The sequence below is a fragment of the Monodelphis domestica genome, chromosome 2 (assembly GCF_027887165.1).
Source record: "Monodelphis domestica isolate mMonDom1 chromosome 2, mMonDom1.pri, whole genome shotgun sequence".
In the NCBI taxonomy this organism is placed as follows: Eukaryota; Metazoa; Chordata; class Mammalia; order Didelphimorphia; family Didelphidae; genus Monodelphis; species Monodelphis domestica.
Genome location: NC_077228.1, coordinates 333,347,860 through 333,360,407, shown reverse-complemented (window position 1 = coordinate 333,360,407; position 12,548 = coordinate 333,347,860). Strand labels below are relative to the sequence as shown.

The 12,548-nt window shown below is 37.8% G+C and overlaps 1 protein-coding gene across 1 annotated transcript in view; it reads right to left on the bottom strand.

Moving 5' to 3' along the window:
- The window catches only part of SH3BGRL2 (SH3 domain binding glutamate rich protein like 2), a 104,735-nt gene extending 92,528 nt beyond the window's left edge, over positions 1-12,207 (bottom strand). Inside the window, exon 1 of the mRNA XM_007484250.3 lies at positions 11,808-12,207. Within this exon, the coding sequence (XP_007484312.1) occupies positions 11,808-11,852 (45 nt within the window). The 5' untranslated portion in view covers positions 11,853-12,207. The remainder of the gene's footprint in view (positions 1-11,807) is intronic.
- Positions 12,208-12,548: the final 341 nt, after the last annotated feature.

Below are 12,548 nucleotides of genomic sequence, written 5' to 3'. Positions count from 1 at the left end.
ACCTCACAGTCATCAGATTTGACAAATAGGACCCAAAAAAAAAGGAAAAGACAAGTGTTAGAAGAGTTAGGAGTTTGCAGATTGGTCTAGCTATTACAGAAAACTGGAATTATAATTTTAAAAAGTCACTAAAGAGTACATACTCTTTGACTCAGAGATGCCTATATTAGATTTTTACTATAAAAAGATTAAATAAAAAGGAAAATAATCCATATATACAAAAACATTTATAGCAACAGCTCTTTGTGTAGTAGCAATATACTGGAAACTAAGGAAGTAGAGTATCAACTGAGGAACAGCTGAATAAATTATGGTATGTGAATGTAATGGAATATATTATGCTATAAAAAATGACTGAAGAGATGGCTTCAGAGAAACATGAGATGACTTATATGAGCTGATGCAGAATAAAGTCTGCAGCAGCAAGAGAACAATTTATAGAATAAAAACAATATTGTAAATAAAACCAATTTTAAGAGACAAAAGATCTTTGATCAATATGACCATAGCATGATCAGAAGACAGATGATGAAGAACGCCAACCCACCTTGTGATGGAGAGGATGTAGATTCAAAATGGAGAATGAGACATACATTTTTAGACATGCACAATGTAAGAATTTGTTTTGCTTGACTGTATTTGTTACAAGAGTTTTATTTTACTTTTAAAGTGGGGAAAGATATGAGGGAAAGAAAAAATGCTTAATAGAAAAATAACAGAAAAATATTTTTTAAAAGTAGGCTGTAATACATTAGCAACAATGTTTTTCCTTTTAGAATTGATATAAATACATTGTAAGACTATACATGATCAGAAAAGGCATATATGTGTTCAACTGCTAAACTTCTCAAGGTCCTAAAGTAACTCTCTAAAATTATAGACTATAGAGCAATTGCCAATTTGAAAAGGGAATGCCCTCGTTGGAAAGCTTCTTTCAATGATGAACTCATATGTCCAGATAATGAGAAGAATAAGAAAGAATGAGGGAGAACATATAGACAAACCAAGGATTGCATTGGTATCCTAAAAATATTAGAACATCTCCAGAGCATTGAACATATTCTCTAATGGAGGAGTTATTTAACAACAATAATAATAAGATAATCATATCCCAATAATATTAAAGTAATAATAATGGCTAACTTTTACATAGTGCTCTAAGTTTGCAAAGTACTTTACAAATATTATCATTATTTGATCTTCCCAACAACCATAAGAGGTTGATGCAATTCTTTTCACCATTTTACATATAAGGAAATTGGGGCAGCCAGAAGTTAAGTGATTTGCTCAGATATAGTAAGTGTCTGGAGGCTAAATTTGAACAAGACTTCCTCGAAGCCCAATTTTCTATTCACTTCACCACCAGCTGCCTACAGAAAGATAATGACTAAAGTTACAGAGGATTAGAAGAGAGAAGATATGTCACAATCTACACTGGTAGAAGAATGATACCACAGGTCCACGGAAGTATACAAGGTATAAAAACTAGTGTATTATTGTCGATAGTAACTCCATCAATATTTATCACATAAAATTGAACTAGCCTTGACTAGGGAAGCTACCTCTATACATGCAAGTGCCAATCCTCTGATTTCAAAGCTATTAAATCCAAGAAGGAAGAGAGCTATTCCAATATCCATTTTGCTGGCGGAGAGTGAGGAAGGGAGGAGGTCAACATTAACTACAGGAAATTGAAACAACACAATGAAGTGGCTATCACTCTCTGCAGACAGGTCTGGGATCTCTTGATGGTATGCCCAGTACCTGGCACATAATAGGTGCTTAATAAAATTGCTTACTGATAGAACAATTAACTGAATCCTGCTCTGAGAGCACTATGGCAATAGTGAGAGATACTTCCCAGCAAGTTCCTGCTGTTAACACTTGTGTTCCCACCTACCCAAGAAGTGATCAAATTCCAAAAGACCCAGGAATACAGAGAGTCCTCAGACAACCAATCTAGTTCTAGGTTATCCTGATAGGTTCAAATCAATTCCCAAATAAGCCCTTAGTGTTTGCATATCAAAGTTGATTTAGGGGACTGTCCTAGAGGAAACCAATGATGTGGTAATGCATCATTTGGCTAGATTTTTATCCTTTTGGTGTTAAGCACCTAATGGGTCTAATAGGAAGGTTCTCTCAAACTCTAAGGAATTAATCAAATTCACAAAGGAGGCACAGACTCTTTTAATCTTTAAATTATTACATCTTATAACTATTTCTACTGGAACTATTACTACAAATAAGGGGCTGATTGTTACCCATTGGAGAGACATATTAAGAGAATAAATTCAAACCAAAAATCTCACATTGTCCATAAATTCCTTTTACAAACTGAATGAGCTATTCACAACAGGCTTCCTGCTTCCCTAGATGATGATGCATTATGATTGGCCAAAAGTACTGAACAGAAAGGTTCAATGACAAGTCCCTGAGCTTCAGTTGGAAGGTAAACAAAAAACAATTGTGTAGAGTCAGAAGTGTTTTCCCAAAAATTTTAATTAGTGCTCAGCATGACCCAGAAAGAGTAGAGGCAAACATCATAAAGTCTATAATTTAGGGTTTTCAAAGCCATTTTCCCCTTGACATCAGTCAACCAAAATGTAAAGATCATATAAAAGCTAATTCATAAAAGCACTCTGTAATTTGGATCAATAAAAGTTGGCTCATATTTTTAACTAAATTATTCTACCATCAAAATTAGTCAGAAGAAAGTAGGTCCTTCTTAAAGATAATTTATAAGTGAGAAAAAAATTCATCTGCAATTGGAATTTAGAGGTCCAGTTTGATGAAATTTAGCAGCTGAACAAATAGTCCCTTCAACACCCTTAAAAACTCAGCTTTGTCGAGTAAGCCACTTCAGAAAGCAATCATTAATTTTCACTTATAATAGGTGAAATTCAACTATTACTTTGCAACTATTGCACAAAATCTTTTTTAAAATACAAATTTTTACACGACTTTAAACAGCAAAACTAAAATGTATTTAAAACTACTTACAATGTAAAATGATTTTATATGTATACTAAATCTACATTATTACTATTATTACTCCTTTTGTGTTTCCCTTCAGATTTTGTTATTGTATCTCTGATATCTAGCATACTACATTGCACACAGTAGGTGCTTTATAGATGTTTGTTAAACTGAATTACTGAAAGACATGTTTCAAGATGACTTGGAAATTAACAAAAACAACTCTGCTGAATCAATACTGTTTTCTTTTGCCCAAAATCATAATATTTGAACAACAAAGAACCACAAATACAGGACTATAAGGGATCTTAAAGGTCATCTAGTCCAACTCCTTTACTAAATCAAGATCAGATAGTAAAGTATAAGCTGTATCTGAACCCAAGTTCTCTGATTCCAGAATCCTTCCATTGTTCCTAATGCTTTTAAAAGGAAAAAAAAAACTCATACTATATATGCTATTCTTCTGGGCCTGCTTTATTCCCCACAAGATAAGTCATATATTTGTTTCCATGCTATCAGTTGCTAAACCTGTTCTTGCCCCATCCCCTTATCCAAACAGGAAAGTATTCATATCATTCACTTGTATTTTATGACTGATTGATAGCATTTTATGTGAACGAGTTTCAACGTATAAATTAAACCAGAATGTAAATTTTAAGCTCTCCCTCTTATTTCTCCATAAAACAACCATCCTTTTTTTCTGTTTTTTTAAATCCTTACCTTTTGTTTCAGTATCAATTTTAAGACAGAAGAGTGGCATGGGCTAGGCAATCAGTGTTAAGTGACTTTTCCAAGGTCACATAGCTAGGAAGTTGTTTCAAGTCAAATTTGAATCCAGGTCCTCCCAACTCCAAACCTGGCATTCTATCCACTGTGCTACATAGCTGCCCCTATAATAACTATCCTTGAAGCTTCTTCACAGTATGGAGATGGCCCTTGGGGCCTTTTGGGTCCAACCAAGCTGGAAAAGATCCAAGTAATGGACAAGTGATGAACTGAATGCATGTCTTATCTGAAGAACAAACTAGTTAAGTTGGCAAGGTGTATCACCATTGATGAATTTGGGGGCTATAAAAATTCTCAAAGACCATCTTCTTATAGACAAGGCCTGATATCTACCTGCCACATTAAATCACAGGTACTTAACACACCAAGGTATAGTTATGGAAAGCTAGAAAGAGTGGGTAGAGTGCTGAGTCTGAAGTCAAGAAGACATTTTCCTGAGTTCAAATCTGGCCTCAGATACTTCCTGGATGTGTGACCTTGGGCAAAACAGCTAATCCAGCTTGTCTTAGTTTCCTTATATGTCAAATGAGCTGGAGAAGGAAAAGACAAAACACTCCAATACTGTTGCCAAGAAAAGCCTTGACAGGGTCACGAAGAATCAGACATGACTGAAAATATCTGAACAACATGATATACTGAGGTGGCTGTCACTGTAGACTGAAAGCTTTGGCCCCTATTAAAATTTTTCTGAAGTAGAAAGTTATTTTTCTCCCTGGGGAAATTCCTATTTTTTTCCAATATAATTGATGTTAGTATTTAGAAGTAAACGCTTATATCAACCAATCTAGAAAACATCCTTGTGCCTACTCATCACTTCTACCTTGGACTGTAAAGTTTCTTCCAAAGAAATGTGTCCTCGTGACATGTCCTCTTTATTAAGAGAAGTATTAGTTTACACAGCTCAATAATGAGTCCCAGGAGCAGAGAACATAAGAGCACAGGTTTCCAAGTTAAATGGGACCTTAGAATCATCTGGGCCAATCTCCTCCTTTTACAGATCAGACTAATGAGGTCAAAAAGGTGAAGTGATTTAGAGAAGGTCCCTCAGATAACAAGCAGTCAAGCCCAGTGACAACTCCAGGTCTTGTGACAACACATCAGTGCTTTCCACACTCTATAGATTCATGTCCTCTACTTGCCTGATAGTCTTTTGCTTTCTACCCTGACCATCCCACCCATCAGCAACTAGTACAGTGTTATATATAAACCCAAGAAATTACTATTGAATGACTATTACTGAAGCTATCCCCACCTTTAATTAAAAAAAAAAAAGCATATTAATATATTACCTTTCCAAATATTTTAGGGCCTCCATTTTCTGGGGAGAACTGAGGCTTTCGCTTTCTCAGACAGATCTACTCTAATACTGCTTATACCTCACTTAACATGTTCTATGGAAGAGAGGGAAAAAATTATTTACTAAGTACAATATTATTTCATTTGATCCTTACAACAATGCTGAGGTGGCTGTTATTATTATCCCCTTTTATAGTTAAGGAAACTGAGGTAGACAGAGGTTAAGGGACTTGCCAAGGATCCTAGTGCTTGAAAGTAGACCTCAGATCATCTTTGTTGGGAAAATAGACCCCTACCCCTTTATATTTGATTGGATTTTAGTGATAGAGATAGGTTTAAGATAATCAATATTGTGATTCTAAAGTGATTAATATAAATTCCATTATAATCTTAATGCAATCAGTAGAATTCATAATTTTCATAAGGATTTCTAACTAAAGGATAAAAACTGGTTCTAAGGGGATTTCTAACCCCTCCCTGAGCTTGTACTTCCCTTATCATACAATGCTGACCATCTGAACCTCATGTCCCAATATGGTGCAAACATGCACCCTTCCCTGTTTGAAAATAGCCATCCTTCCCCCCAGATCAGACGAGACTGAGGTAATGGTCATCACTAACTGTTCAAATAAGGGTATTGCCTTGTGACTTGACCTTTAGACTAAAATGGGCTTTCCGAAATGAACTAACCAATCAGCTTTGTAATTGGGTAACTGTTTCTAAATAAGGTCTATGTGATGTTATGTCTTGTGATATGTCATCAACCTTGTACAGAAACATTCATTGTGTTACTGTCCAGTATTTAAACCAAGTCCCGGTCTCTGGGCGTTGTCTCTTGCTGGAGTCCCAACAATGTAATACATGCAAGAGAACGTTTTTATTTGAGGACTTGACCATCTTCCAATAAAATCTAACTTTCTACCTTGACTTGGAGAAATTTAGCTTTTTGACTTTATTTACCTAAATTGTCTATATTGAGTCAGTGGGTTTCCATTTCACAACATCTTGCTTCTGGGACCAGCACAAGATTAACACATAAATTAGGATAATACCAACATTCATTTCTATAACATATATAATTTTCAAATATATACAATATCACAGAATAGTATTTCATAGTGAAATAGGCATTATCATTAGAATGATTACATATGTGTGTGCATATACACAATGGCACATTGTATAAGTTGTAACTGTAATTGTATATTGTTTATATATGTGTGTATATAGACATACATACATTTATCTACACATATATTTACATACATGCACATATATTATATATACACACATATAACAATATACAATTACAGTTACAACTTATCCATTATGCTAACTCTATTCTGCACTGTCATTATATAGGTGTCACATATCCTATCCCCTTACTTGATTATAAATTTCAGGAAAGCAAGTGCCAAGTTTTATTTATCCTTGTATCCCATTCCCACTCTCCCCCACTCCCCATCCAATTCAATATGGTGCTGAATACTTGTTTAATCGAAGTGAATGAAATTCATTTCCCTAGGATGAGTCACTTCAATTCAAATTAGGACAAATAATAACTAAACAACAAAAATATTTCCATATGAATATATATATATGTATGTGTATCTATATATCTGCATATGCTATACACAAATGTATTATATCTATATACATAAAATCTAACATTAGCTCTTTATAATTTACAATTGCACCCTTCGAACAATGATCCTTGAGGTTTATAGTACAAATATTATCTTACATTTTACCTAGGGAAACTGAGGCTCAGGGTGATGAAAGGACTTGCTGCAGGTCACATGAATTAGAATAAAACACCAGAATTTTAACTTGTAATCACTATTCAAATCTGGTTAGCCTAAAGTCCTTTTAGTTTTTCTTATTCTGTCCCAAATTGTGATGTTTTCAGTGTGGGGGATTCTTAGAATTGCTTCAACAACAAAGATAACAAACTCATCTTTAGTTTAATCAGGGTTGCCTGGGGGCATTGAAAGATTGGTTATCTTGCCCAAAGCCACAAAGCTAGTATCTGTCAGAAACAAGATTTGAAACTAGGGCTTCTGGACACCAAGACAGATCCCCTATCCACCAAGCTGTAATACCTCTCTCTCCTCTTTTTAAGAACCCTTGATGAATTACTTCCTTGGCTCAGTCTAGTTCTAATCCTGTTCCCAACTCAGCTATTTAAGGTTCAGCCAGAGCCACAGTTTTGCAGAGCAAACTATTTATTCTCCCATACCCCAGGCAGAGTTACAAGTCATTTTTGTTCATCCACTGCAACTAAGACTGATAACATATGTGCTATTTTATGGAAAGAACAGAAAGCTCTAGGTTTCTAATACCATGAATGAAATTGCGCCTATGACCACTACATTTATTTGAGGAAAAGAAATTGGGCTTTATTTCCCAGTTTTAATAACTAGCAGGATTGCAATAAAACCCTATTAACTTTTCCCCAGCCATCTAGTAGCTAACTTAAATGAAGTTTATAAACAGCTCATTATTTTTTGGAATAATTATTAATTCTTTTATGTGGGCATAAACTCCAGAATCACTAAAAACATTAGTATTGTATTTTTACAGAAAAAGTGAACTACTGGTTAACGGGAGGGGATATTACAGTTAGGGAGACTCAATGAATGTCTATTGTTTGAAACCTGAAAAGATTCAGTGTTTACACAGAAGTCTATTGAAATGGATAATTAGTTTTCATTAGCTGTAAGTATGCAACTGCTGAGTATTTCTAACAGTTTCAGCCAAGCTCTGTCAGAATACCTGTAAGGCATTCTATTGAACAGGTGCCACAGAGTTAAATGCTAAAGAAAAGAAATATATGCACTTTAGGACCTGTCTACACAAAATAATGGGGATTATTCAGGAAATTATCCAGATCCACTTAATTCACAGGGAAGAAAAGACTCAGTGTGGACAAGAGAACTGCCCTTAACCATTGAATAGGGATGTAATTCGGAAGAGTAAGATTAGACTCTTTAGCCACAGTGGGAAGAACAAGGGCCAATGAGTGAAAGTTGCAAAGCAAGATTAGGCTCGATATTAGGAAAAACTTAACCAACAGAAAGGGAGGCAGTGGGTTCTACCCCACAGGTAGTCCAGCAAATAAAGATAATCAAGTATTTGGTAGTGGGAATTCTTTGGAGGGTATTGAGTTGGCTAGACCAGTGACTCTCAAAGTGTAGTCCAGGGACCACCAAAGGATCCCAAGACTCTTCCTTTCAGGAGGTCCACTAGTACAAAACTAAGACATCTTCATTTCTATTACAGTAAATGCTGGCAAGATATGACCCATGTAAACAACAGCTCTGAAGGAGGAGTTCTCAATTTTTAAGTGTAAAGAGTCTAAGAATCTCTACCCAAGACAATTCCTTCTATCTCTGATTCATGACTCAAGGAATGAATGTTGGAGCTTTAAGGAATCTAGTTGTAACCCTTCATTCTATGTGTACTCCAGCTCAAAAACAAAACAAAACAACAAAACCAGGGGCCCAAAGACATGAAGCAATTTTGTTTAGGCATACAGAGCATGGTTGAGTGAACAGACCTAGGTCTCATGATTCCCAATTCAACAGTCATTTCAATAAAAATAAATGGTTGATTTGGTGTTTTGTCTTTTTAAAGGCTATTGGGGACAGAACCAAGGAAGTCTTGGGTTCAAATTCAGCCTCAGGCACTTTCTAGCTATGTGATCCAGGGCATGTCACTTAACCCCCATTTTCTGGCCCTTACCACTCTTCTACTTTGGAACTAATATAGTATTGATTCTAAGATAGAAGGTAAGGATTTTTTTTAAAGGCTATTTAGGGAGGAAAAGTCTTGGTCATATAGAACCACTTTGATTTGCAGTGCACATAGATCCAGTTATTAATATCAAGCTAGTTCCTGACTACTTTTCCAGGTTTGGGCCTACTCTGAGTCTATAAAATACTTCTCTCCTTCTTTCAGTGAATAAAAATGCCATGGACAGAATGATTAAAGCACAAGGATCATGAATAAACCCTAAAGCCTTCTATTGTCCTCATTGAAGGATACATTTAAATGAGCACTTCCATTCGTGAGACATACTGTCTTCCCAGAAACATGATTTGTAACTTAATGGGAAAATATATAGCAGGTAGATATGACTAAGCAGCAACAAAGAAAGAAAAATACACAAACCTCAACTATCACCAGTCTGAGTGTTCGGCACTACCCAGCCAAGATGATAACTTCCCACCAATTGTTGGCATGTGCCTCAGACCTTTGGGATTGGTTTTTCTTATAATTAATACATGCAATATTTTATTCCAGCAATACCTTCAGGAAAAATTTCACTGTAAGACTATGCCACCCAAATATAAGGCAAAAAAACAGTGAGACCTCAGCAGGGGCAATTAATTCTGCATTTCTTTAGGCATATTAAGACTCTTGACTTAACTAAGCATTTATTAATATCAGGATATACTTATAAACTTAATATGAACTTTAACTGCATCCGAGAAATTTAAGTCACAATAGCTCTGATACAAATTACTCTAGCACTATGAAATGTCAACTATTTTCTTCTTTAAGGAAAAATCTCTAGCCTAGCTGTTTAAATGAGACCTACTCTTCCTACCGCCTTATCCCAAGGTTAAAACCTGAAGTAACTTCTATCCCCAAATAGATATAACAGCTAAAAAAAATAGGGCATATGTTCAAATCTCATTTCTATTACTTAATACCTGGGTGACTTTGGGTAAATTGTTTCATATCTCTAGGGTTGTCTCCTCATCTGTAAAATGAAGAAAGTTGACTCCAAGCCTTCTCCCTATGGGTGTGGAATGCTGCTATCAGACAGATAGGGTTAATGTGTATAAGCAAGAGTTTCCCTGAATTATCTTTTTGCTGTTGTTGTTTTTGTTCTATGGGATCACTCTGGGCAGGGGAGGCAGAAGAGATATTTGGAAATAAGGATATTATTAAAAATACATTACATCAATTTTTTTTTTATCTTAGCTCTGCTACTTATCTGCTATGTGACCTTGGGAATGTCACTGTACTTCCCAGAAGTTCTATTTCCTTATTTGTAAAATGATAAGGCTAATTTAGATCAGAGATCCTTAATCTTTTTTGTGTCAAGGAAGGAAATGCTAAATTTCTGTTGAAGGTTAGTGAAAATCAAGATGTTGACTTGTTTTCCCTTCCAATTTCACCAATCCCTTGAAACTGACCCAGAGATCCCTGGGGTTCCTGGACATCAGATTAAAAACCTCTAGACCAGATAGCCTTTGAGATCCCTTCTAACTCTAAAACCTAAAGTACCAAGAGCATTAATGTCCATGATATAAATAACACAGTCAGAGATGAATCAAGCAAGAATATGTACCTCAAACAAATCCATATTACATTATTAGGTATGGGAGGAACTATTTTAATGGGTGACCATTAAAAATCTGACAGGGCAGGAAAAACCTGGTTTGTCTCTCTTCATGCCCAGGCAAAACTATAGAAATATATTTTGGGGCTGAGGGAATGGAACAGAAGGGAGAAGGTACTTCCCATTTAAACATGTTTCCTTTAGGAACTAAGTTTAAAAACCAAACAATGGACTTGACATTGTCAATGAAAAAAGTGGCCTAAAAGCCCAATTTTAAAGGAGAACACCATAGAAAATTTTCTCCCTGTATCCCCAATTCCTGAGCCTGTGATATAGTGGGGGGAAAAAATCACTGGATTTCAGATCAGGAGACCTGGGTTGGAATCTTGCCTAGGCTACTTTCTGCTTTAGTGTGATCTTAGGCAAGTCAGTTCACTTCTATGATATGGTTGGGAAAAATAATCCCCATGGTCTTTTCTAGCTCTGAATCTAGATTCTAGAACATTGGGTGGGAGGCACCTGTACCTTCCCCCTTTGGAGGGAATGCTGGATTCCGTCAAAAAACCTGTGTTCAAATCTCTCCTCTGTCTCTTCCCTTTATAAACCTTGGTTTCCTTATCTGCCTGGCTCATAGTGCCTTAATAAATGTTTGATAATTGATCTATAAATCGAAGGGTTCGGATTAGGTCTAGTTTTAAATCTATGATAATAATAATCAAGTAGGAAAAGAGGTCTCAGAGGTCCAGAAGACCCATCTGTATCCTCTCTGGTGGGGGGGGGGGGGGGGGGAGTGCTGGATTTGAAACCAAAACTTGGATAGCCCTGCCATTCTCTACCTATGTAGAAAATGTACTTTCGACCAGTCATCTAACCTTTTAAAATTCCTTTTCTTCGTGTATGAAAGGAAGGAGTTGGACTAGGTGATCTCGGAGATATCCTTTTGCTTTAAATCTATGATTCTATGGGTGGGTAGGGGAGGAAGGAGACCTTTGTATCCTTTCTAGAGGAAGAAGTCCTGGATTTGGACTTAGGGAACCTGGAGTTCAAATACTGACTTTCCTTGACTCCTAGGGAGACCTTGGGCAAGTCATTTCCCTTCTCCGGGTCTCTGTTTCCTCATCAGTAAACTAAGGCAAAAAGGTGACCCCTGAGGTCCCTCCCAGCTCTGGATTTAGGTCCCTACTCCCAGAAAATGCCCCCGGGGGGTGGCGGGGGTTGAAAAGAGGAGCTGCCAAGTTCCCATCTCCCCTTTCTCATTTGCAAAGTTTGACTCCCGCCCCAAGGAGGCTAGGATAGAGGCTCGTCCCGGCCAGAGGGCAGCCACGGTCTCAGGTCCTCAATCCAGCCAAAGCTTCTCCCTCCTCACCCCGCCGGCGCCCCTACCTCCTTCACTCACCGCCACAAAGCCTGAGGAAGAGGCGATGAACACTCGGATGACCATCGTCTCACTTCATCCGCTGCCCCTTACCCAAGAGGAGACGGAGGGCGGAGAGGTGAGTGGTGGTGAGAGGAGGAGGAGGAGAACTGGATAGTCCCCGCTGGACCTCCAGTGACTCTACGCCTGGCTGGGGGGCGGAGGAGTGGGGGGGTGGGGGGTACGGTGCTCCAACGGGAGGCGCGAGCGCGGGCTGAGGATGCAAAGCGGAGCGAGTGCAGCAGCCTGATGTCTCGGAAGACTACGGGGATCTGGCTTCGACCAGCGCCAGCTGGGAGATAAAAGCCCAGCGCTAGCCCAGCCGCCAGCCAGCCTGGAAAGATACTAAGGAGGGGAGGGGGTTGGGGGAGGAGAGCCGCAAGGGCTTGTGGGACTTGTAGTTTGGCCCGTTCCCCGAAGGGAGCTGGGGCGGGAGGTTTTAGCCATAGTTGATCGGGAGGAGTAGAAATTGAGTTCAGAAGAGAACCAAGAGAGCTGTGTTGGAAGGGATTTTACTTGGTAGTCTGCTTCTGAGTTTTGCAGATGATGAAACTGAGGTGGAAAAGAAGAATATCCTGAATTCTTTGAGCCTCAGTTTCCTCCTCTGTAAAACAGGGGTGGGGGTGGGGGAGCACGGAATCGACTGCAAGGCCTCTAAGGTCTGTTCCAGTTTCAGATCTATGATCTTCAAAGTGACTTGCCCAAGGTTGCATTGGTAGCAAG